Here is a 27,795-nt window from a genome sequence, read left to right on the forward strand (position 1 = left end):
CCCAATTTCACCATCAGTGTTTTGAGAAAATATTTATGATGGCAAGAAGTCTTCCCCCCTTCCCCCATCACCATTTTTTTAAAGTAGTTTATTTCTCCTGTCCCACAAAAATAATGCTAGCACATACCTGGGGCTTTTTTCATATTCTGTACTGAATCAAATGTTTTAAAAATGTCTCTCTGCTCTGACAGTGCGAGTATTTAATGTACATTTAATTATAAAGGTTGAGATTCGGTTCTCCATCGCACTGTTGTAAATGTAAAAAACCTCTAATTTTAGTGGATTTACATTGGAGTAACTGAGGATAGAATTTGGCCCTAAATGTTTAACTGTGGTGCTGTGAGCTTATTTTCCCCTTTTATTTCTTCAATCTTTACACACTCTTTTTTTTGTTTCTTTATATTTTCTTGCCTTTTGGGAATGAGGGAGTAGGTTTTTCTTTTGTTCTATCTTCCTGTTCTTTCAATTACTGATTTCTGCCCCCCCATGGTCCTTCCCATTTGTTTGTCTCTACTTTTCCAACTCATGTTGTCTCTGTCTGCCTCCTGTTTGTCTGTCTCAGCTCTTCCCAGTCTTTTCCCCTGCAGGGCTGGCCCCTGATGGGCTGAAGAGATACTCCGCTCCTTGCCATTTCAGGTGCTTTGTTGTTTTAGTACTTCTCAGCTGTTGAGTAGGGAGTGCTGAAGAACAGATCAATGGCTGGCAGGGAGAGGGAGCTAATAATAATGCTCCTGATAGCAGTGCTAAAGAAGAGCTTCTAGCTGCCAGCAGTGGCCAAGACTCCATCAACCACAGTTTGAGAACTTCCAGTTTAGTACTATATTTCACATAATTGACTGAAAAAGTTTGCTCTTAGGCTTTAGTGATTGACATTGACTATATATTTTCCATAACACCTTTTATAGATATTTGTTCTTCAGAAAGGTTTGGTAAGTTTACCCTAGCATCACTCAAGTTCATGTTTTTTCTATACAACACAAACTACCCTTCCAGTTTTAGAGTTCTCTTCCAGTTTTGCCTGACTCACGACGGCTCCAGATTGTCATCATGCATCCAATTAAATCCGTTATAGTATTTCCCTTCACTTCCTCTCCCACCTCAGCTTCTCTATACAGTTTTTACATTGAGCTTTGCTTTTATTGCCTCCCACAAAACAATTAAATATTAAAATTCTGTAAATACATATACATAATCCATATACTATCAGAATCAGTTAATTTATTCAAATGAACTCAAAGCAATATAATAACTGCACAAGAATGTTGCAAAGACTTTATGTACTGTAGGAAGAGTATATACTTAGTGTATTTCACTGCTTAGAAATTTGAGGCATCTGAGTGTGGGCTTTTGTCATTGTTTGATGTAGTAACTTTTTTTGTTTTTATTTTCAGGCTCGTTAACAAATTTAACATTTGCAGTCGGCATAGCAGTTTATGCCTTACTGGGTTACTACATACGAGAATGGCGCTTCCTCGCATTTGTATCAAATTCTCCTGGGGTTTTCTTCTTTCTTCTTTCTTTGTAAGTAGTTCAAATTTGTTATTGTATAAGAATATAATGTGTAGCAGTTTAACAAAAATACCTTATTTTGTTATTGAAAGATAGAGCAATGGAAGTACGGTTGATTTTTATATTCAAAGCAAGATAAGATTAGTGCATATATGAAATCAAAGGTCGAAGAGTTTTTTTGGCAGATGTTTTCACTAATAAAACAAAGGCTTTGAGATTTTACTTGACTTTGAAGAAAAGATGCCAAAGGAAGCCTACCCTCCCTGTCTTTATCATGTAGGTAGAGATATTAACCTCATTGACACTGAAGCATTAGAAGCTAGAAGCTTTGCCTTAATGTTGTTAAATATGTCTCCATTTGGTTAGTGCTGGTACACAGAAATCTTTTAACCTCTTCCTTCTGACTTGTGTAATAAGTGAAGTACGAGTGACTCATCAGGAGCTGGGGTAAAAATGGAGGAATAAGAGGACAGGAGCAGCATAGGGTAGGGACAGTGGAACCCATAAGAGGAGATTTCTCCTGCTGATAATAGCTCGTCTTAATTAATTAGCCTCCTACTCCACCTTTTCATGTTCTCTGTATGTGTACGTATATATATATACATCTCTCTCTCTCTCTCTCTCTCTCTCTCTCTCTCTCTCTCTCTCTCTCTCTCTCTCTATCTTCTTTCTGTATGTTCCATTCTATGCATCCGATGAAGTGGACTGTAGCCCATGAAGCTTACGCTCAAATAAATTTGTTAGTCTCTAAGGTGCCACAAGTACTCCTGTTCTTCTTGCGGATACAGACTAACACGGCTGCTACTCTGAAACCTGTCATAAGAGGAGATGGTTTGCCAGCATGCTGTTAAAGCTGTGGTGGACAAAGACCCATGAAGCAAGCAGTTGTGTGATAACTGTCCAAGAAAATGCAGTGGCAAATCTGCAGAGGGAAGATGAGGGCTGCCAGAGGGTATGAGCTGTGAGCTAGCCAAGAGAGTGGGCTCTGTTATCAAGTAATTTTAGCATTCACTGAGTTCTGCATGTATCGTTAAAGGGTCAGGGGAGAATTTGCTTGTTTTGAGTGTGAAAGTACCACATGTGGTTGCTGTTTATATGATAGATGGGTGATACTAAATTGATTCTCTTAATACACATTATTTATAGAGTGAATTTTAGATACATGCATATTTAAAGAGTCAAATAAATTTTTGTCTGACTTGTGCTGTTGCAGGACACACTTTAGAAGTATTATGTGAAAAGAAATCATGCATCATATACATATTATCAGAAAACTGTAGTTAAAGCTGCTAGCATAATATAGTATCGTCATAGAAATAGAAAAGTATGCACACTAAATAAATATCAAAAACAATGTTTCACCTTCATGATATTGGCTCCACATAGGCCTGCCTTTGAAATTACTTGTCATGCAAAGATACTGCAGTGTACAAAAATCCTCCCCCCCCCACCCCCCAAAAAGCAGATTTGGGAGAGCTGAGGGGACGCCTCATCTAACATCATTTGCTTCTCTAGCATGTTATATTTATGATAGAAATGGAGCTATCTCTTTGACATAGAATTTGTTTTCTGAGATACTTAATTGTAGGGCCCAAGATTAATTTGATGAAAAGGAGAGGCCCATATAAAAAAATTTAATTTCCTTCAGAAATTGAAATGCATGTAGTCTTATCAAACCTATTTTTCGTTTTTGAATATTATTTCCAAGAGCCCACTCACCACATAATTAATAAAATTAATTGCATTTTAATTAAAGAGCATCAGAGATTTTGAAATGAGAAAAGTTTAACATTGGTTTCAAGGAATCTGACAAAGTGACTTATACACCGAAATACAACATGGAACAAAACCAAGTTAAATTAAAATGTTTTTATAGTTTCTAGTTTGTTTTTTATGACTTTTATTGGAACAATATTGTACAAAAACAATAGCAAAATGTCCAAATTGAAATGTAAAAGGGGGAGGAATCATGGGATAAAGCTGTTTGAAGAGAACCACTCCTTCCATTTTGATAAGCAATTTAAAGTTTTTCTTCTTGATGACCATTTTAATCCAATAACATTTTGGGAAAATAATGAGGGGATGATAGGATTTGCACTTTGCACTGTTACATTTCAGAAGTTAGAAGTATAAATACTGATAAATACTTCCAGCAGACATTATATATTCGTTCCTGTTTAAAACAACAAATAAAAGGTGAGACATTTTTCTCTCGCAATGTAGACTAGCAAGATATTCTTCTAAAAACTGGAGAAATCAAGTGGTAAGAAATCAACAAATATTGTCTGTAAACTATAAACTATTGTACTATTGCAAAAAAAAATAGACTTATTGAGTATCAGATTTAATTGATCTGCTATTTTAAAACTATTTGTTAGAACTGTTTTCCCAGTGAAGAAAATAAGATCCTTAAATCTGCATGCAATGCTACCTAGATTTGTTCTGTAAAACTCATGTTCTCAGACACAGTATAGCATCTAGAGCAAAAGTGAAAGATAAATTACTTAGGCTATGTCTACACTGCACTTTCGTTGGTAAAACTTTTGTCACTCAGAGGTACAATAGGAAAACCCTTTTCCTTTTTTTATTTAAAAAAAAAATGGGGGTGGGGATGACTTCTGGTTCACTTGCACATATCAGGTCCCCATCCACAACATGAGCTAGGCCGCAATAATAAATAATTCTCCACATATTTAAATTGGATAGATACTGTTAAGACAAGTAGCAATTCAGTATTATACTGGCACTAAAATAATATCAAAGCGTAGTTTATTAATGTTGCTTTTGTCATATTGACTAAATCCGTTCAGCTTTGGTCTGTCTCTTCTAGAAATACTAGCTTATGGTGTCTTTAAGATAATTTTCTGTTGTAAAAGTTGATTCCTCACTTGCCAAACATTATCTAGGAGGCTTGTTATCATTTAAATCAGCAATTAAATAAATATTAAATATTAAAATACAAAATAAATAAGTAAATATTAAGTTATACTGTGTATGCATGTGTCTTGTATGCTTTTGTCTTGTGGCAAATGTGTTTGTTTTTGTAAGTCTTCAGTATGCCAGGAAAAAAAAATTAGTCTGGATTTCTTTATTACCTTTAAATATATTGATTTTGAAGAGCAGAGAATTTTTGAAACATTATTTTATTTGCTAGGCTAGCAAATGTGAAAAAGATCATGTTGATTATAATCAAATGCAGCGAGGCCTAATTTTCTGCTCTAGCTTTTTGTTTGTTTGTTTGAATTAGTGAAATGTTTTAACAATTCAATATTACTATTTTTCATTATGATTTTTACTGTTTTGGAGTTGGCTTTAAACATTTTGATATTACTGTGGAACTAAAGTTCCAAATTTTTCTGAGACTGGAGATTAATTGGTACTGAGGTATAGCGTCAAGGTAATTACCAAGTGAGGGTATTTTCCTTGGGTATGAATATGTGGGTATTCTGTTAGGGGGTGAAGAGTTAAGACATTCTTTAACATAAAGGACAAAATTCTGCCTTGGGCAGCACAGTGAATGGGAATTGAGAAGGTTTCTGATGTGCTCTTTTTTTTTGTTCCCTTGTGCGTCATTTCAGCAGAGGTCAAGATTTGGCTTTAAATTACATTTTAGAAATACTTAGACATCATAGCATTTTGCCTACAATATTTTACGTGGTATTAGAAAAAAGAATTTGGGTACCTGATACAAACTGACTGAGAAAATATCTGGGTTTTAACTTGCTTGTACTATAAGTTAGATCTCAAATGTTTAGATTTAATATACAGTTGCTTTACAAGATGACACTTGAGGTGTTTTGCAGAAAAAGAAGGTTGATACAGTACTTTGTTGGTAGGACTGAACTTTCACTATTGTATCTTGCCTTGGTAGTATGCTTCCAGAATCACCGAGATGGCTGTATTCCCAGGGGAATACTGCAGAAGCAGAGGATGTGCTTCAATACCTGGCCTGTGGTAATGGAAAAGAAAGGTTGACTATAAAATTGAAACCATGTGCAGGAACAATGAAAAAGAATGACTCAGCATCTGGTGTCCTAAACCTAATAAAACACCCAGTCCTTCGGTGGCGAACTATCATCTTGATGTATATCTGGTAAGTAGTAAAAAGGAGTGGTGCTGAGATGGCATAAATTAGTCAAAGATGAGAAACTGATTAAGATTTTCAATTTCTTCCCTTCATTTAATAATAGCATTCTCAGAATAAAATTCTGAGTTTTTCTGTTAGTAATTCTAGTCGTTGGTTTTCTGAAACATTGTGCTGGTATTGCATTGTAATACCTTTGATCAAGTTGTATTATCTGGAAACTGTTCCAAAAACTAATAGGACATTAGCTGGAGACAACAAAACATTAAAAAAAAAATTAAATGCTAATACAGAAATTAATAATTGTTTCCATCTTACATTCTGACTGAATATATACTAAATATATGAATTGTCAAAATGTAGGTGTAAAAATGAAACACTGAGCTCAAAATAGACCGGTGTAGATGTAAGCGGGGGCAAAGTGTGGGCACGACATCTAGTCATGAGCTTTCACATGTTGCCTGATCTATTAATTAATTATTGATTAGATTATTGATTAGTTTGTCCAATTAGCATTCTAATATGTTAGAATTGTCAGAATTACTGCCTGTGGGGCACTGCAGTGACAACACTACTTAGGGAAGACCTGTAACTGTGAAAGTTTTATTATTGCAATGATTAGTCCAATAAGTAAAACAATCCAAACAAATAAAGTTATGTAATAGAACACTGTCGGTGCGACTGGCACCATTACAGGTATATACTCACTCTATCCTTGGGGAGAGCTCTAAAAGCTGAGACAGATCCAGTCCAACTCTGGCATGCTGATGAAGCACTCCAATGGTTGTACATAAAATCATATGTTTTATAGGCCTTGATGGTCCTTATGCATATGTATGCATAACTCTTCCGTCCTTTACTGTATCTTAACTTTCTCGCCCTGATAATATTGGGATGTCATTATCCTATAAGTTAGTATATTAATTAAGCAAAGCTGATTAACATATAGGTCAATTGGATTACTATGGTTACCTGCGGTTGAGCATCTGCTAATGTTCCCCTCCAAAAATACTTTTAAGTGGTATAAACTGCCTTCTTGTAGTTACCTACCAGCAGTTTGTGGCACTTGTGATTGTTACAAAACAATAAACAAAGTCTAATGCCTTCTTGTGACTTAAGGTCATTGTTAGTTTACTTACTTATGCTAACTTATTGAGCAGCTATTCCTACTCAGGCTCCCTAAGGCCTTATGCCTATGCTAAATGCTTAAGCTGTTTTTATAGATGTAGGCCTGTAGGTCTCTTGCATTCCTGCAGTTAGTTTCTTACCCCTTTATCTTCTAATTACTGCTGTAATTACTACAGGGCTACATAAAAGACAAAATGCAGGTGCAATTTTTTTTTTTTTTTAAATATCAGATTTGGGTGCACTCTTGATATATGGGTGCACTGGGCTTAGTGCCCTTGATTGCGTCAAGCACAGTTTCAAAAATGGGCCCATAATGGGAGAGAAAATCACACATCTGGAAATAAAGGCCCTGGACCAGAGCAGCAATAAGTCATAGGAAGAGCTCTGACTTTGTGTAAGCTGATCAGGAACACCTATCACTAACCTTCTAACCTGTGACTGACTAACTAGTCTATGTTTTTCGTAAGTCTTCAGTATGCCAGGATAAAAAATTAGTCTGGATTTCTTTATTACCTTTAGATATAGCGCTGTGCGGCCCAACCGCTGCCCAGTTCCTTCTCTACTATCTTTGGTCTGGGATGGGGATGGATCACTTGATGATTACCTGCTCTGCTCATTCCTTCTGGGGTACCTGACATTGACCAATGTCAGAAGAAAGAATACTGGGCTAGATGGATCTTTGGTCGGACCCAGTATGGCTGTTCTTATGGAATCTGCCGCAGAGCCTGCTTCTCATTTTGACCTGTTAGATAGCGTCTTATCTGATAATTTTAGCAGAAAGAACAAGGAGTACCTGTAGCACCTTAGAGACTAACAAATTTATTTGAGCATAACCTCTAAGGTACCACAAGTACTCCTCGTTCTTTCTGCTGATACAGACTAACACGGCTACCACTCTGAAACCTGTTAGTTTTAGTAGTTCTTACCTTTCTCATCCTATCTAGCTATCTATCTATCTGGAAACTTTTCCCCTCACCCTTATGCCTGGAACTCCCAGGTTTAAGAGGTGTGTTTTCTGCCAGGATGCCTTCCCGGTAACTAACGGTCACCCACAGGGCATTTGCTGCCTAGGAGAGGGACATTTCCCACAAAAGTATACTCATTGCCACAACCTGACTACCAGGTCCAGAAAAGACCAGGATGTTTGGTTACGTTTGGTTTGCATCCTCTACATGTAGTCACTATTCACAACCAGACCAGGGCCCTGGTATGAACTGTCATGGATGCACCCCAGGTGCCACTCCCTCCATATTGGCCATACTGGGATCCTTGGGCCATGTATAGAGCATAGTTTGGGAAGCCTCCCATAGAGCAAAGTCAAAGGCCTACAGGTTTGCCATCTCCATTGGTCTCTTGACCACCAGAGACTGAGCCGCTCTCCATAGCAGATGAGGAAGAAGAACTGGCAGAGGAAGTTCTACTGCCACTCCATTTCTTCACTTTTTCCCCTGATAAGGCTATCATGCCTCTACTCCCTATGTCCGCTGACAACTTTAAACACTTCCAGGAGTTGTTTGGCATGATAACAGACTCTCTCCAGATTCCTTTCGAGGAAGTGAAAGAACAGCAGCATAAACTGCTCAACATCCTGCACGCATTTGCATCCTCCAAAATAGCCCTCCGTGTCAGTGAGGCCCTTCTCAATCCCATCAAGGTGCTATGGCAGACCCCAGCGTCTGTCCTGCCGACCTGCAATTGGATAGACAAAAAATATTACATTCTCACAAAGGACATGGAATTTTCTTTTTTCGCATCTGACTTCAAATTCCTTAGTGGTCAATGCTATGAATGGAAAGGGACACCAATACCAACCTCTATCCACCTCTTATGACAGGGATTGGAAGTGATTGGCGCTATTTGGTCGGAAGGCTTGTTCATCCACTATGCTCCAATTCCAAATATCCAACTGTGAGGCTCTCATAGCCAAATACAATTATCTCAATTATTCCAAAATACAGGAACTCTGCCAAGACCTTCCTGATGACAAAAAGGAGTAACTCCAGGCATTGTATCCAAAGGACATCTCTTGGCCCAAACAGCTTTACAAGCCTTGTTGGACTCCACGAATACTGCTGCCAGTTCCATTGCGACTGCCATAGTTATGAGATGGGCATCATGACTGCACCTCTCCAACGTCCCTAAGGAGGTACAAACCACCACTGAGGACCTACCCTTTTAGGGCCCCAGATTATTTGCAGAGCCTACAGCTGAATCCCTACATTCCATTAAGGACATTTGAGCAACTCTCTGCTCTCTTGGCATGAAGTATTGAAGAGATGACCAGAGAAATACAAACCTCTCCCGCAACCCCAATCACCACAGTACACTCCCCATTGACAGTAGGACACCCAACAAGTTGACCGAAGCCCCCTACCAAATGCAGATAATATGACTCCTCAAGGAGCTACCTCTCATGCACCTTTGGCCAAACAACAATTTTGAAGGTGTGGTCAAGGCCCCAAGAAGCCTGCTCCAGTCACAACAACCATCTCCAACAGCCTGCCAGTTTGGTGACCATATAGCCCTTTTCTTTCCATCATGGCTGCTGAATATCTCAGGCAAATGGGTTCTGGAGATCATCGAGGAAGGATACTCCATCCCATTCCTATCTAGCCCACCCAGCCACCCTCCCTCCCTCCCCTTCTCTTTTCAGGGACCATTCTTACAAACGCATTCCATGAGAAGAAATAAACCACTTTCTGGAACAGGGAGCCATAGAGCTGGTCCCATCGCAGCACAGAGGGAAGGGTTTTTACTCCCATTATTTTCTGATCCAACGGGTAGAGACTGATCCTAGATCTTCAAAACCTATACAGGTTCGACAAACTGCAATGCTTCAAGATGGTTACTCTCTCCACCATTATCCGAGCAGTGGAACAGGGGGACTGGTTCTCAGCCCTTGACCTCCAAGACATGTATTTTCACATCACAATGCACACTGCCCACAGATGGTTCCTCTGATTCATCATGAGGACTGATCACTATCTATACAAAGTACTGCCCTTCAGACTCTGTACAGCCCGTCATTCTCCAAAGTCCTTGTGGTAGTGGCTGCCTACCTACGCAAAGAGGGAGTCGTAATATTTCCATATTTTGACGGTCTCTTCAAGGCCTCATCCGAAACTGATGCCCTTCACGCTACCTGAATGACAATGGACCTTTTCTTGAGCCCTGGCCTTCACATAAACTTGGAGAAATCTATGCTAATACCAGTGCAACAACTGGAGTTTATCAGGGCACAATTGTATGCCATACAACCCAGAGCCTTCCTCCCAGCTCACCGATTTTTCGCCATAGTCAATCTTGTATCCATGGTGAGAACCTATCCCCAGATCTCAGCCAGGACATATCAGCTACTTAGCCATATGGCAGCTGCCACATTTGTAGTAAAGTATACACAGTTACACATGTGCTATTTTTAGGTGTGGCTACGTACAGTCTATGTTCCTCACAGACACAGCCTTCACAAACTTCTATCCATGCCTATGATGATCAAAGACTCACTACTCTGGTGGACACAGCCCAGAAACATCCGTGTTGGGGTTCCTTTCTTTCAGCTAGCACCGTCCATGATACTATCAATCGACGCCGCCTTAATCTGTTGGAGAGCGCACCTTCACACTCATACGGTGTAGGGCAGATGGTCCTTAACCGAATTCACTCTACACATCAACCTCCTAGAGTTACAAGTAGTCCACAATGCCTGCCTACATTTTCTCCCACTGATCACACATCGCACTATCAGAGTCATGACAGACAATAGTGCCTGCATGTTCTACATCAACAGGCAAGGTGGAGCGAGGTCCCATTCGCTATGCTTGGAGGCACTGAAATTATAGAATTGGTGTATCCAGCACGGCATCACCATCTCAGCTGCATACTTTCCTGGACACCAGAACGCCACTGCGGACTCACTGAGCAGGAGCTTCTTCCACGATCAAGATGGGAGCTAGATACGCGAGCCCTTCAGCACATCTTCAACTGCTGGGAATTCCCCACCATAGATCTATTTGCCAAACCAGAGAATGCCTGCTGTCCTCAATTTTGCTTGAGAGTGGGCCTAGGATGTGGATCCCTGGGAGATGCATTCCTCCTTAATTGGGAAGTGCGGTGACTCTGTCTTTCCTCCCTTCTGCCTTCTGTACAGAGTACTCCACAAGATCCAAAGGGACAGAGTCCAAGTCCTCCTTATTTCTCTCAATAGCCAAAAGATCAACAGATGGGGCCATTTCTAAGCAGCGCCTTTCCAAGGGGATCTTGCAGTGTATACTTCTGTCCTACCAGCTACACAATCAACACTCTTCTGGAGCTAGAGCACATTCCACCCACTCTCTCTCCATCTTGATTGCCTTTCTCAACAATGTTCCGATTGCAAATGTCAGCAAAGTGGCCAATGGGCATTAGTGGACACTTTTAGCCTTCACTACGCCATTACTCAGGACGCGGCATCAAATACTCTGCTAGGACACACTGTCCTATCATCTGCATTAAATGCCACTCCAAAGCTCCAGCCTTCCATTAGGGGCACTGCTATATAGTCACTTACAGTTGAGCACCCATAGGGACATCACTCAATGAAGAAAAGGTTACTCACCATGTGCAGTAATATAGGGAGAAAGACACCTCCTTTAGGGAGGAGGGATAGCTCAGTGGTTTGAGCATTGGCCTGCTAAACCCAGGGTTGTGAGTTCAATCCTTGAGGGGGCCATTTAGGGAGCTGGGGCAAAAATTGGGGATTGGTCCTGCTTTGAGCAGGGAGTTGGACTAGATGACCTCCTAAGGTCCCTTCCAACCTTGATATTCTGTGATTTCTATGACACACACAGCCTGGACAAGCGTGGTCTGTGACTTTGAGAGAAGCGTAGAGACAGTAGGGTTTCTGGATTTGGTGCTGGCAAAAGAATTGCTAATCCTAACCCTCACGTCTATCACCTGTTTTTGGGTTCCTCCTGTGTTTGCGGCAAAGAGGACTTTGCACATTCTTTGTAAATAAACAAGATTGCATCTGTGATGGTGAATGATTGAATAGGGCCATTTATATCATTGATATTGCCATTGTTATACAGTTGCAAGAAATCTTGTCCAAAGTATGTCATGTGAGGTGTCAATGGAAAAGTTATGATTTGTAAGTATGATTATCCTATTTATATGAATGTATCATTTTTTTAATCTGAAGTCATAAATATTGGCTATGTGCTGGCATCATACATATGTGCTGTATTCCTGGGTAACACCAACCAGATGAGATTTACATCAAGACCAAACAGCTATGTATTGATAACTCATCAATGACACTTAGCTCTCACAATGGGCCATAGAAGAAACTCATTCCGCCCAGATAGCTCTTCCTGTGGATGCCCTAGCCTCCAAGGGGCCAATGGCCTATCCCCTGTGAGTCATCAAGCGGTGTAAGGACATGTGATATGCTCTTGTGACCCTGGACTCCATCTTGTGTCAGTAACTTTCCACAAACTGGGGTGTGAGCTTTGTTTGAGACAGTAAATTTCCAGGCACATGGCAGAGGATATGAAATACCCCTGAAATCTCCATTTTGTTTCTTTCCTGCTCTGATTCTCTAGACTGTGGATTTGCAACAAAAACTTTTGGAAGTTGTAGTAGGAAGAGAGCCTGAGACATAAGCCCTTGTATCAAAGGCCTGGTATGAGGCCTGGGTTGAAGTAGTGGTCAAAGTTTTGCTGCTATAAAGCAAAGTCAGGCTGTGAGCAAGAGACAGGCCTTGCTCACAGCATCTGGTAAGAACAGGGTTGATATTTCAGAAACACACATTACTAAGAAGTGCTAGGTACAGAACACACATGCAAACGGATTCCAGAAAGGTGGTACCAGAACACCTCGATACCAACACATTCCCCAAAGATAATAGGAACACGCTGACCCATCTTAAAGATAAGGTCAGGATGACAGCATAATGGATAGAAATTTTTTTTGTTTGAACCAACATGTACAGGGTAATGAGGGTCACCTAAATACATCAGAGGATGACACCTAACCACATCAGAGGGGCAATACGTAACTTGTTTGTATCGGCGTATAAAGCGGTATCTCAGAGGGAGTGTCTTTGGCTGGCCTAGGGGATAATGGGAAGTCCTGCTGTTAACTGAGCTAGTCCATTGCAACAGGCAATCCCATGTTAGTGTACCTGTAACCATGGGCGGCATGTGAACTGCCAGCTGGGGGAGCCTAGCCCCCCAGTCCCACCCCCTGCCGGAGCCCCGGAGGGCAGGCTGAGCTGCCTGAGCTGGGGCCACCACACAGGGGGAACTGGGGGCGGAGCATGGGCAGGCCCATGCCTGGCTGTTTGGGGAGGCCCACCCTCCTACAACGTATGATATCTGCCACCCATGCCCGTAACCATTGAGTCAGGACATTAGAACTGTGCTTCATTAACAATAAACCTGACCATCTTCCTTCACTACGAACGGGTCTATGCTTATTGAGCCGTTCAGTCAAGTCTGTGCCAACTATCTGCGCAGAACTGGAATAGAGAGAACACACACGCAGCCAAACATTGAACAACAGAAGTTACCAGAGAGACTTTACAAGCCAGCAGTTTATTCCAGTAGTTTACTTTTGTTACTGGTTTGGTATAATCGAATGAAAGAATGACCACCAGTTTGGAGAGAGTCTGCCCTATTTCTCAGCAGTTAGTCCTGAATCTGGCATTCTCAGCTGTGACCCACTGAGGCACAGTGACAGCATCAAAGAAAATACCTGACTTCAATATCAACTTCTAACTGGAACAACCTGCAACGCCCTGAATTTGGCAAACTGCTTGTGTCAAAAGAGGTAATATATTTAATCCATGAGAGTGAATCTTTGCTCCTACCTGGACAATATACTTTATTATCCTTTTTTATATTTGTTACATGAATTTTTCTCATGAGGCTGGACAATCTGTTCTACTTTCATTGACCTGTCTGATATATAGCAAACTTAGCTATATATTTAATAGAGTAGAAGTTAACATCTATTCAGTCTATTAAAGAGTTTTTAAAAATACTTATGGAATGTCAAATCTCCCCAGGTTGGGGTGTGTGTGTGTGTGTATATATATATATATATATAATATTATATAATATTTATGGTGGTACTTTGGCAAGAAGATCGGGTTTCTTTGTGAATTTAAGTAGAAACTGTGGTATCTTTTCTTTCTTTGAATGGGATCCATAATGCTGTGTGTGAAATAATTCTCTTTGTACTACTAGTACGTATTTAAAGAAATTTTAACTTAAGATCTTAGCTTTAAATGCTTATTACCAAAACTAATCAAACTTTATGGATGTTTTCAGGTATGTCTGCAGCCTTGTATACTATGGCCTAACATTCAATGCCGGTGAATTAGGAGGAAATCTATATCTAAATGTAGCTCTTTATGGCCTTATAGAAGTTCCTGCATTTCCTCTCTGCATGTTTTTTATTGAGAAATCCTGGTAAGAATATTAACTTTATAGTTTTATATCTGTATTGTAAGGCTAGAATCATATATATATAAAATAGGGAAAAGCTTATTTTAGCTTTTTTTTTTCTAATGGTAAGATACTATGTACTCCTGAAACTGTTTTTCCCTGAAAAGTTCTCTGTAAGCTTGAAAGTTTGTCTCTTTCACCAGCAGAAGTTGGCCCAATAAAAGATGTTACCTTGTCCTCTTTGTCTTTCTCTTGGGAGGCAGTTAACTGTAGGGCTTCCTGTACTTAAGGTAGGAATGTGTTTAGCATTTTCCACCCCTCTCTTTTTGGTGTCACCTAACTTTGTCCTATTAGGTTGAATTTTTCAATGTTTAGTGTCAGCCTAAGTAGGAACTTTTTTTATTTTTGAAAAAATCTGAGTAAAATAATTGTCAGTATGGGTAGAATACTCTTTTTATATATCTTATTCTTGAGGAAATTCTGTGCCAAAAATTAAAAATTCTGTGCACAATATTTTAAAATTCTGCAAACTTTTGTCAATATATAAATATGGAGGCTCCAGCATGGCAGTGAGGAGCACAGGCCACTGGCTGCATAGAGGTGGGAGATCAGCTTGCAGCCCCCTTACTCCCGGGCAGGGACTCAGTGGTGAGGCTGTACCCAACCCTGACACAGTGCAAGGGTTAGGCCTGTCCCAGAAACACCCCAGGCCCTGTCATTCTGTGCTAGGCACAGCAGGTATGGGCAGGCAGGCTCAGCCCAGCAGAATCTAAAAGTAGAGGGGCTTAGTATGGAGAGACAAAGAAATTTGTTGGGGACATTAATTCTGTACATGCGCAGTGGCGCAGAATTCCCACAGGATTAGAAAGTTTGCACCCAAATAACTAAACAAATTGAAGTAGCAAGAACTTTGAACTTAGCTTGTTTTTATCAAGCATTAAAATATGAAGCCAGTTATGAAGAAAAAATGGTTCAGTATTTTTAAAGTCATAATCACTTAGACCATAATTTTTCGTATTTCTCTCTGTTTTTGGAGGCCCTCAGTTACAAAAAATTTTGTCAGTGCCAAAAGCTAAGCATTAGCTCTAGAAATCCAAAGCTATGTAAAACTGCAGTCCCACTGCCATTCAAGGAACTTGGTGTGAAGTCCTGGCCCTATTTACATCAGTGGCAAACTCCACTGACATCATTGGGGCCAGGATTTCACATATAAACTCACTGAGCTTGTAAGATTGCCAAGCTAAAATGATCAAGGACTTCAATTTAAACTGCATAACATACATTCATGGGACATAAGCGGCTTAGTCCCTGTGTAATTTGTTGAAAATATATTCATCTGTATTTGAGAACTTTTTTTTTTATTCATTATTATGAGGGCATAGCGATGTATGTAGTTATAAAAGTTTAAAAGGTATTATCTGTAACAAGCCAGGTAGCCTGAAGTTTGGTATTAGCCTTAATCTACAACGTATTAAGAAATTCTTACATTTTGTTTCAAAAGGGTGAAAAGGATCATTTTAATGCAAATATTCTACATTGATTGTAAAGAATCCAGAATTCTGCTGTTGATAAGAGAAATCTATAGATATAGCTAATATATTTTACAGTGTAAACTGAGTAACAGGCACATTCACTATTCTAGAAATATATTTAACTTTTCAGTTGAACTATCAGTGATTTTCTAATTTACTGACTGAGAATCAAATTTATTTGTAATCCTTTGTAAGTAAATATCAATTGTATATAATATAGTACTGCAAATATGATTGTTGGCTGGTGCTTCTCAGTCAGGTCCACTTCACTTTTATTCCAGAGTAAACAGGTGTGGAAATAGCCTTTGTGGAGTCGTATGTATTCTTGTTAAGACTTAAATATAAAATGAATTTTATACTTTTTACTTTATATTACAACAAAAACTATGTAAAAGAATATTAAGGTTTCATAATCAAGCACTCAGGGGTTAGAAAGGCCAGAATGAAGGTTGCCTATCCAGCCTTAATTCAGTCCCCTTGTGTGTATGCATTAGTATATAATCTCTTAATTACTCGAACACGTATTGTATTTTCCACAGGATCCCAGCCTCATTCTTTGTACAGAATGGATTGTGCTCACAGAATGAATCAAGGCTGTGTAGTGAATGAGGCTGCTGTTTGTAGGACACCCTCGCTCATTTGTTGCAGAAGTTGATAGTTTTCATGAACAATGAATTCACTAAAACTGTTTTGAAAAAAATGAAACATTTTGCTAGAAAGCAGTCTCTGAGAATACTAATGCATCGTAATTAAAAAAGTATGTAATTACATAACTGAAACCGCTGTCTGAAACATGGTACAATATGTCTATAATTATTATTATTACAGCCCTGGGCTTTTCACAGACAAATACAAAAAGGCAAGTTTTCTGTCTTGATGAGATTAGATTTTAACCTTATCTAACCATGTACTCTTTTTCCTCTTAGGTCTGGAAGACGTAAAACTACAACTTTTTTCCTGATATTTGCAGGGTTTACATGTATATTTACCATGTTTTTACCAGAAAATTCTGGTGAGTATGTACTGTTGTCTAAGTAAACTTGAGCTAGTCTATCTACAGATAATTGTTTTACAATTAAACTCAACTAATCTGTTAGGAAATAGTAGGGACCTAGTAAAGACTGTATATTTTGGAGATGTTTTGGTTGCATTAGAACTGGACATGGTACAAACTATTGAATAAAGTTGTGACAAATTGTATTTGCACAATTACAGTAGTTTTTAAAAAATCCTACCAGATTCATTGTAGAATCTTGCGCTATCTACTCATGTACATTTTATTTTACTTAATGTTACAAAATAGTAGTGTTACTATTGAGATACAGTTCGGCAGAGGCTCTCAACCTTTCCAGACAACTGTACCCCTTTCAGGAGTCTGATTTGTCTTGCGTACCTCCAAGTTACATCTCACTTAAAAAATATTTGCTTACAAAATCAGACATAAAAATATAGAAGTGTCACAGCAAGTTATTACTGAAAAATTGCTTAGTTTCTTATTTTACCATATTGTAAAATAAATCAATTGGAATATAAATATTATACTTACATTTCGGTGTATAGAATATAGAGCAATATAAACAAGTCATTGTCTGTATGAATTTTTAGTTTGTACTGAATGGAAAGAAATATAAGAATGGAAACTAGAAAGAGATTGTAGTTTTAAGTTCGGCGAACATATGAATATTAGTGCAACACGATTGTGTCCAGTTTGCATAGCTGTATTTGGTACATCATTTGCCTAGGAGCTGACCTTGATATGTGGGTATGTCAATTTGCCTGTCAATTTGTTACCCAGTGTACTGAAAAAGATATTGGAGTGCCTGAAATCCCTCTTTAAGGAATCATAGGGATTCCTGTAAGTCTAGCCCAAGGCCAGACCGGAGTACTACAAAGGGTAAATTCTCAAAGTGTAAGCCTGAGCTAGCCACAGCTTTTGAGCTCCAGGACTTGGTGCTAACGCCTCCCATGCTGGTGTAGATCCTTCCCCTGACTACGACTAGATAGGCAGTTGTCATCAAAGTGCTGAACTCATTTGTAATTAAAACTAAGCCTGCTTCTTTTTCTCGCTATTGGCAATGGGCATGTTGTTGCTGCATGTATCAAGATTGCCTATTTTTTCTTTTGGGACATTCTCCCCGGTTCCTACTGTTTAGGAGTAAGAATCATGGTGGATAGGATCTTTAGAGAAGAAAGAATTACTTATGTGTAAGTCTTGTTCTCTGGAGATACCATTATGAAGGGATTCTCATTCAGCAATCATAACTCTCCTCAGAGTTTGGGGGTTAGTCCCTCTTTAAGGTGCCTCAGTGTTTGCACTTAGTTTTTGTGTTTTGGGGGTGGGACTTATTTTGAGTCCTAATTAACCATTTTGAATTGGATGACCATCCTGGGAGTTTCACGTCCTGTGAAACCAAAGGAACTGACTGGAATATTCAAAGGGAAGCATTTATATCCAGCATACATCAGCCAGTAGGGGACCTGACTCTCTCTCTCTGTCCTACTACTGCAAGCCTCAAGGGTCAAAATTCTTTAAGCACTGAGGTAGTTCTTCCAGGCTTGTGGTAATGACCCAAGGCTTAGGAATAGAAATCTTTTTGGAATTATATCTTCAGAGAAACAGAAGTAGAAGTAAGCATTTTTTCCCCTTTTTAATGTAAAACTTTTCTCAATGGGATAGCCTCATGAGATACACATCTCATTTGCATGAGTCCTTGAGGAGGATAAGGTATACTATATTACCATAACAAACTTCAATACAATGGTAATAGAATGCAAGATCACTCAGTCTGAAATATTAAACTGCATTGAGCATTTGCAACCTCCATTTATATTATACTGGTGAGCAAGTGAAGGATCAAACATTTATTAAAACCATATAACATTGGTGTCAGTTTCAGTGCAACAGGTAGCTTATTCTGCTAATGTGGGGCTGCAGCCCCAATTATCAGCTTTCCATAGACACTGAATTCTAACCACTTTTTAAAATAGACTGATTTAAGAAAAAGTTATATTTATGTTTGGCATGCAGGTGGAAATAACTAGTAACTTCTGCTATTTTATGTGATGGACTGACTTTCATAGAATCATAGAATATCAGGGTTGGAAGGGACCAGGAGGTCATCTAGTCCAACCCCCTGCTCAAAGCAGGACCAATCCCCAATTTTTGCTCCAGATCCCCAATGGCCCCCTCAAGGATTGAACTCATAACCCTGGGTTTAGTAGGCCAATGCTCAAACCTCTGAACTATCCCTCCCCCCCATTTCATTTCATTTCAGTCCCTTTCAATCCAAACTAATTTTTTACTTTTTCTGATGATTTTTTAAAAACAGCATGTAGGTCTGTTCATCCACGTGTCAAAGCAAGAGTAAAAAAAAAAAAAAATCATCTTTAAAGATAGTGCACCAGAACAGAGTAAGGATTGCTAAAGCACTGCTGAATTTCATAAAATCTACTCCGTTTGGAGTTTTGATGTTGTGGGTGACTGATAAAGTTACCATGTGTGTGTCAGTTTCTAGCCTGGTCTGAGTAAAGTTGGTTCTTGGGCCCAGAATATTTGTAGTCAGTTAAACCATTCAGCTCCCAGCATCATACAGTCTGATTCAGTTCCCAGCATGAAGTGAGGATTGTTCCCTCTCTAATCTGACCCTGTAGTTATTAGAATAAAGCAATTTTTATTAGTCTCAGTCTGCATTCCTTGAAGTATTTAACAAAAAAAAAATCTTGATTTTTATTATAGTGGATTTAAAATTATAATTAGGTACTAAACACATGCACTGCATGTCCTCATCTATCAGAAACTTGATTTCTAGATAGCTCAGCTTGTTTATCAACCAAAATAGATCCAAATAATTTCACACGTGGAATAAGACAAATTATAGCTTTTCAGCCATTAAAGATGATGTCTATTGGTCAATTTAAAAACTTATTTTTTAAATTAAAACACAATTAGAACTTTCTTATAGTTCCCCCTCCACCCTTTCTTCCCATTCCTTTAGGATTAAGACATTCATTCATAGGAACTTTGAGTTGGAAGATGGGGCAAACTAAGCTATAATTTTATTTGATTTCAAAAATAATTCTAAGAGGTAGGAGCAGCTTCCTCCATTTTCATCTCTTGTAATGGACTCTGGTGAACAAAGGTAGCAAGTTCCAACCAGGAGAAAATTATTTACTCAGATTTGCGTGGTAGTATACAACATGAATGTTCTTTTAACTTGTACAGCTCTTCCATTGATGTCAATGGTCCATTGAAGTTGAAAGTTATTTTGTGTATCTGGGAGGGAAATTTTTTTAAAAAGCAATTCATATTGAATTAATCATATCCTGGGATGTTTTTCCTAGTGTTTGACCGTGAGTGCCAGTCAGAGTTTTAATCTGTGTAATAGGGACTTTGAGAGCTACATTATCCTGCATGGATAGTTCTTCTACAGTAAAATGTAAATATATATTTGGGTTCTTCAAGATGGAAAGTGCCACTGAATGAAACTTTGCCTACTGAAGTAGAAGAGCAAAACCTTAATGTGTATGATGACACTCCATGTGCAACATTTTTGATGCCATTATCATAAAAGCATAGTCATGGTGACCATTCCCATTCCAGGTGCTCCAGCAGCTTCTTAATATCAATTTCATTTATGAACAATCTCTGGTCATCTCTGACACACACAAAATGGCAAAGATCAACCAACTGGTGATTATACCATAAAAAATAACTGAATGGCAAATATTTGAGCTTGATAAGAAACTTGGAACTTTCTTATTTTCTAACATCATTTTCACAAAATTCTGCCCAAAATAGTAGCACAAAATTACCCATTTTCAGAAATATTTGAAGAACTTCCCTTTGGATATATTCCACTAGACAGATTTAAATTCACAAGGCCGCCACTAGATGCTTCAGGTGAAGAAATAAAGGAAGAACTGAAAGGTTTCACGTTGACACTTGATGTGAGGTTGCTGGTTGAAAATTAGAATTGCCTCACTGATGGCTACCAACATCCATTCAGGAGAAAATGTGTTTAATACTGTTGATTCTACTTCTGGAAAAAAGGCCATGGAATATTGTGTCAGAGTTGCTAACAATGCCATCCAGGAATGCAAAGGGAAATATGGCAAATGAGTCTTTTGCCTCAGCAATAACACGATAACATCTCGGGTATAATAATCCTAAATGTCTAATGTATGGCTGTTCAGCACATCATTTAAGCCTCACTGAAAAAGCAGTAAAAATTGAAGTTCTGAAATGCACTGCAGCTACCATCAGATTCATGATTTGTTGATTGAAAAAAAGAAAATTGATGCTCCAGTTTCTCAGTTACGCTCAGTGTAACTATCAGGAAGACTGGGTTTCTGCGTTTGCATCCAGCTATTAGATGTATGTTGAAATTTGCATTGAGCACATGGAGGATTTTTTAAAATAATCTTTGTATCCACTTTACATTACAAAGGTTTCTGCAAGAAGACATGAAACTTGGAAAAGCAATTGAAGGAAGTTTCAGAGTTCCAGTGTATATGCTGATGAGCCTAGTATTTCAGTTCAAGTAGAAATCTGGCTTGATCCAGTTAAAAAGAATTGGAATCATACAAGGACAAAATAAACAATTGAGAAACAATCTATTCCAATAATTAGCCAACATGATTTGATCCAAATAAGTTGAACCCAGAACTGGAGGAAGAATCTGAAATACAGTTCTTGGAACATAATTCTGACTTTCTTCCTTTTTTTCTAGCAAGTAAAATTGAAGATCCAGATTTCTACCCAAAACATCTTTTTACAAATGAGTTTGTGTCATAGTTTGTTTTATCAAAATGGTGGAAGTAAAATCATGTTAACAGGAGAGTTAAACTTAATTCTTTCAGATTTTAAAAGATCTGCACTCTTCTCCAGTCAATGTAGCATCAATTGAGTGTGTGTTTAGCGAAAGGCAAATAAGTTGGTAAAAGTGTCATTATCTAAGGAAAAATACAAGGGAGTAGTAGGCCTATCTAGTTAGTAGATTAGGGTATCAATTACAATATTCTTGTTTTTACTTACATAATTTCAAGCTTTTCCTTTTAGAAAATGTATGCCTTTTGATTGAATAGGCTTATGAATTCAGTCACATAATACATGATTTTGTACTTGTATTGTCATAATACATTCATGTTTTTATTTCATTTTTACCTTAAAAAGTCCCATCTTTTCTTGTGTGCATGTGTATGTGTTTGTCTTTCTCTGTTCCTCCCTCTCTCTCTGTGTGTGTGTGTGTCTCTCTCTCCCTCTCGTCATTATTATTGCTAGTAACCTTGGGTTTCCCAAAAGCACTGGGGGAGACTTCTTGGTCAGAAATATACATCTTAGTCACATGACAGAATATATGTTTTCTCTGGAGGCAAGGATTTTAGTTGTCGGAAAGACATCTGTCAGTGTGATGAAGTCCTGTATATGTGGTGCAGTAGCATCATAAATTAGAGTATATCAGCTAGGGCATCAATTTATGATCCCACAGGGAATGCACAAGGTCAGACAATAAATGTATAAAAATATTACTATGCGAAACCCATTTACAAGTGGTTTAAAATAATTTTTTAAAAAAGGTCTATACTTAATTAGTGAACTGTAGGGGAATTTTTTTTTTTTTTGCAGGAAAGAGGTCTTTAATTCCTTCCTATCCCAGTTCAGGAGGATATTTGGTAAGTGATAGGATAGATAGCTTTTACGCTGGACGAACAAACTTCAGTAGCAAAGAGTAAATGCTATACTTGTGTTTAAGTCTCTTGAAAAGGACCATGTTTTCAACTTAGTACAAAAAAACCCAGAAAAGTGTGTATATTTCTTTATAGTCACATTTATTTATTTTCTCTCTTCCAAAGGTTTATTCTTCAGTCCAACTCTGTTAGCCTTGTGCGGAAAATTGACCGTCAGTGCTGCCTTCAATATAGTGTATATTTATACTTCTGAACTCTACCCAACAGTAGTGAGGTAATTGAAAATTTAGATCTGAATAATTTTTGACGTACGAAATGTAACTTCTGGCTAATGATTTGTTTAAATTTGTATTACTGAATTAATTGTTAATCTTGGCTCAAATGAAAACATTTAGATTCATAGACTTTAAGGCCAGGTGGGACCATCATGCTCATCTAGTCCAGTGGTTCTCAAACTGTGGGTCTGGACCCCAAAGTGAGTAGAGCCACTAGCGCTGGCTTAGACTTGCTGGGGCCTGGGGCTGAAGCTGAACCCCACTGCCTGGGACTGTAGTCCTTGGGTTTCGGCTTTGCCCCTGACCCTGCCTGGGGCAGTGGGGTCAGGGTTTGGCTTTGGCTCCCACGCTTGGGGTGGCAGGGCTCAGATAGGCTCAGGCTTCACTCCCTGCTCCTGGGGTCATGTAGTAATTTGTGTTGTTAGAAGGGAGTCGCAGTGCAATGAAGTTTGAAAACCCCTGATCTAGTCTGACCTGCACATTGCAGGCCACAGAATCTTGCCCCACCCACTCCTGTAAAAGGCCCATAACCACTGGCTGAGTTACTGAAGTCCTCAAATCATGATTTAAAAACTTCAAGTTACGGAGAACTCACAATTTAGATGAGTTTAAACCTGCAAGTGATCCATGCCCCTTGATGCAGCAGAAGGCAAAAAACCCCAGGGTGTCTGCCAATCTAACCTGGTGGTAAATTTTTTCCTGACCTCAAATATGGTGATCAGTTAGACCATGAGCATGTGGGCAAGATCTAGCAGCTAGGTAGCTGGGAAAGAATTCTCTGTAGTAACTCGGAACACTCTCCAACTAGTGTCCCATTACTGGCTGTTGGAGATATTTGCCAATAGTTGTCGCAGATCAACTACATGCCATTGTAGCAGTTTCATAATACTATACCCTCCATAAACTTATCAAGCTCATCCTTGAAACCAGTTAGATTTTTTTTTTGCCCCCACTTCTTCGCTTGGAAGGCTCTTCTAGAATTTCACTCCTCTGATGGAAGTCTAATTTTAAGCCTAAACTAATTGATGGCCAGTTTATATCTATTTGTTCTTGTGTTAGCATTGGCGCTGAACTTAAATAACTCCTCCTCCTCCCTGGTGTTTATCTGTCTGATGTATTTATAGAGAACAATCATATCTCCCCATAGCCTTCTTTTAGTTAGGCTAAAGAGTCTGAAACAGTTGATATAGCATGTATGTAAATGTAAACAATTTTCACACAAAAGGAGTTACTAGTGGCTGGGTTATTTTAATTTCTGTTTGTTAATTTTTTAGTAAAATAACATGAGTTCACACTTATCAAGGCAACTGATAATAAAATTTATTACTTGAATATACTTTTTATGTCAGACACATGTTCTACACCGGGGTAAAATAAAAATCCTTCCTTAAATATAATCCTAGGTATATTTTTCCTATTTCTATCACTAATTTTACTAGTAAAATTCTTATTCATAAAAACAAATTTCTACTCCATGACTTCCCCTTTTCTTGCTCTTATACAAAATACCATAATTGACATGATGGAAGAACATTTTAACTTAATTCTTCAGTATGGCACATGCAATAAAAAGCTGAGTTCTTATAACACTGCTGTATAATTAAAGTCCCCTATGTAGTAATTATATGATGTCTTTTGAAAAACAGTTACTTGTTTATACCTTCATGTTATTTAATTAAATATTTTTATCAAAGAATTTATATAGAGCCTTAGCAACCACACATTGTTTTACAGAAGTATAATATGCAAACAAATGAACTGAAAACCGCACCATATATTACATAGTTTTTTGTCAACCTATTGTGAATTATCACACCTGTTATCAAGAGTAAGTTAACAGCCAAGTTACAGAAGTGAAGTACACAATACCCTTCCTGTTCTCCCCCTCTTTCCCATGCCACCAAAATATTATCATTTATATGGGAGTAGTGTCCCAAAAATGCTCGTCAGAATTTGGGCCCTGTTGTGCTAGCCACTGTGTAAACAAATATAAAGGAAGATATGAGTCCTTCTCCAGAAAGCTTACAGTCAGAAAGGACAGTAAAACAATAAGTAAGGAGAAAAGAGGTGAGGGGCAACCACATATAAGCAAAGTCCTCAGGAATATGGTAGGCACACTGCTTATTAGTTCCTTTTCTTTTTCCTTTATTAGAAGGTAGGGAGAAATAGCAGTAAGAGATGAGTAAATAGTAAGAAAGGGGATAGGGATGCTGAGTGAAATGGGGAAGGAAGGAGCAGTAGACAAGGAGAGTGAGGCTGTTAGTGGAAGGAATGTGAGAGAGAGGGGTTGGAAGAGGTTGGACCAAACACCAGACAATAATGTTCAGAGTTCAAATAGTAAAAATCAGTTTGACTTCATTAGCTGTAGAGGTCAGGAGAACGTGGTAGTTAAAACCCCTTTGGCTGAGCCTCTGCCTGCTCTGCTGTCATTGCTGTTCCAAGCTCTATTGCTATCGAATTCCCTGCAGCTCATTGGAGCTGGCTGCACACCCAAGAGATGCTGTTCTGCTTTGAAATACATGAATCTACAGCTCTAGGGGACAGTCAATGGGAGCAAATTCCATAGGCTGAGGCCCTCCATTTAGGAAAACCCACTGATGCTCCTGGAGAGTTATAAGCTAGGAACTACAACAGAAGCATCCCAGCTAATAGTAAGTGTGTTAACATTGAGTTGAGGGTGGTCGTAGGAGAGCCAGAACTTTTAAAAGTGGTCACCAACACCTTGAACTGCACTAAGCACTAAAGGTTCATAGTAATTCTCAGCTTATAAGATATCACAATTGAAGGAGATCTGCACACTCTGACTCTTCAGGATTTTGCAATTTCTGTCACAGACCATGGGAGGAGCTTTACATGAAACAAATCCCTGTGTTTGAAAACCTGGGCCAAGTTTTAGGTTTATAACTAACTTACCTAAAAACTAGTTGAATTTGGGTTTTGTTACAAACATTTTGTGTATTTTTAATGTTTGCCTCCTCATCCTGTACTTATCATTCTCTGAGTCTGAATTGTGTGAGTTAAGCCTGGAGTGATAAGTTTTAATTTCTTGGCTTTTGTTTGTTTCACAGTGATCACATGGTTTAAACATTTTATTTCCGAAGTCAGATTGCTGCTATTGCCAGATATGCAACAGCTCATATTTACTGAGAATTATACCAGTACTCAATTGTAATTGAAATAAGTCCTCTGTGATGGAGGCGGGGGGGAGAGGGGCAGTTAATCAGGTACAGCTCTGTCCCCCTGGAGAATCTGTACACTTATTTCTGGAACAGAAATAACCAAATGTTATATTTGGAGAGGTGGAGTGTAGCAGTGGGGAGAGGAAGAGTACCATTTTTCTAAACTATCTTCATTCTTGAAATTTGATTACGTTTAATAAAACAGTATGCTATTGCATCGCACGTCCCATACCAAAACTGTTTTCACTTACAGGTTAGTGATTGTGTCACAAACATATAAATATGTTTATATATTCTTGATATTTTAATCAGTTTCAAATATTTTCATTGTTTTATTCAAGAAAAATGTCACACTAGTACTTCAATTTTTGTGCCAGATGGTTAATTTGAAAACAAAACTTTAGCACCACCTCGTGGTATTATGAACTTTTGCAGACATCTTCAGTATTCCTTTCCTCATTTTATATTGAAGTGTAACTATGCTGTATGTTAAATTAAATATTTTGTTCAAAAGCAAAAATTTAAAAACTTAGAGGAAACCAGAGATGTCATAGTATAATCCATTTCTTCAATTTTATTACTTGTAAAATACATGCAGGTTTTAAGTTCAGTTAACACCTGTTTAGTGCCAAAGACTCCCAGCATCCAGAAATTATAGAAAGAAAACAAAAGTGCATTGTCTGCTGGTCCAGAGACTAATCCTATAACAGAAACAATGGCAGAAAATGACTAACTCTAGGAATATAGTTTACTAGAACCAACACAAAGCTGCAGTACCCACTAAGAACACTTGTTTCTTCTTCAAATGATTGTTCATATCAATTCTACTATTGGGTGCACAAGCACCCCAGGCATATGCAAGACGATTCTTTTGGCCAGGAGTGTCTGTTGCAGCCACACCCCAACCCTAGATTTTTCTCCACCTCTCCACTCCCAGGTCATAAAGTGTAGAGGCAGGCCCAATTGTCACTTAGATCCTTCTTATCACCTGTGAACCCTTGCAGTGTCCGTGTGCTTCTCTGTGACTCTGTTACAGTTTGTGTTACTGTAACTTTTAGTTTGGTTCTTGGCTTTATAAAAAATTAAAATCTGTACTAGTTCATACTAATTTTTCATAGATAGGTATTAATAGATTTGGTTATAAAAACATTTTGACAGAACATTTTCTGATGGAAAATACAGCTTGGTCAAAATTGAAACTGTGAAATTTTATTTTCACAGAAATTTTAAGTAAAACCAAAAAAATCAGTTTTTGTTTAGAAATTACTTTGTTTTTCTTTTTTGTATTATAAATTAGAAGATAATATATAATAATAAAAAGTCAAAGCCAAAACAAATCAGTTCTGCTGAAACAAAATGTTTCAATCCAAAACAATTTTTTCTGGAATTTTCCATCAGAGAATTTTGAATAATTTGGGTTTTGCTCAGATTTGAAATTAAGCCATATTTCAAAATCTCAAAGTAGTTCATGAAGCAGAAGTTCTTTGAGTGGTTGCACAGATGCATTCCACTCTTGGTGTTTGTGCGCTCCGCTTACACTTGTTGGAAATTTTTCCCTTAGTGAAACCTGTTGGGGTGGCTCAAGCTCAAGCTGTCATGCCCCTCCGGGCACCAATATAAAGGGTCCAGCTGACTTCAAGCCCCTTGAGTTTCTTCTTACCACCCGGCCTTGCCTTTGCAAGGATTCTTAGTAGGCTCTTTCTAGATTTTATTGTAAATGGTTTTATAGTATTATTAAAGTTATTATTTAGTTATTAGTGTAGTTAGATTAAGTGTTACCACACCTGATGATTTCATCCAATACCTGGTACAGAGGGATGCCTCAGTCACTGAACTTCAAGCCTCTGTGTTTCCTGCAGTAAGCTGCTGCCTGTGAGCATCCAACACCTAGGCTGCTTGAAGTGTTTGGAAGAAGTTTGTGTTTGGCATCACTGCCAGATCTGCAGAAATTTTAAGCCTCACACAAACAAGGGC

General features: G+C 38.4%; 1 protein-coding gene across 8 annotated transcripts in view; it reads left to right on the forward strand.

Annotated features, from left to right (window-relative positions):
- LOC102939922 (solute carrier family 22 member 15-like) overlaps positions 1–27,795 on the forward strand; it is a 66,726-nt gene that overhangs the window by 25,413 nt on the left and 13,518 nt on the right. For 7 of the 8 annotated variants that reach the window (XM_037904542.2, XM_037904540.2, XM_043551367.1 and 4 more), the window contains 5 exons: positions 1,392–1,521; positions 5,381–5,602; positions 14,032–14,172; positions 16,607–16,692; positions 22,533–22,641. In XM_037904542.2, coding sequence (XP_037760470.1) covers positions 1,392–1,521; positions 5,381–5,602; positions 14,032–14,172; positions 16,607–16,692; positions 22,533–22,641 — 688 coding nt within the window. Of the gene's footprint in view, positions 1–1,391; positions 1,522–5,380; positions 5,603–14,031; positions 14,173–16,606; positions 16,693–22,305; positions 22,353–22,532; positions 22,642–27,795 lie in introns of all 8 variants that reach the window. The other variant, XR_005226178.2, reaches the window with a different exon arrangement.

Source organism: Chelonia mydas, chromosome 7 (genome assembly GCF_015237465.2).
Source record: "Chelonia mydas isolate rCheMyd1 chromosome 7, rCheMyd1.pri.v2, whole genome shotgun sequence".
Lineage (NCBI taxonomy): Eukaryota > Metazoa > Chordata > Testudines > Cheloniidae > Chelonia > Chelonia mydas.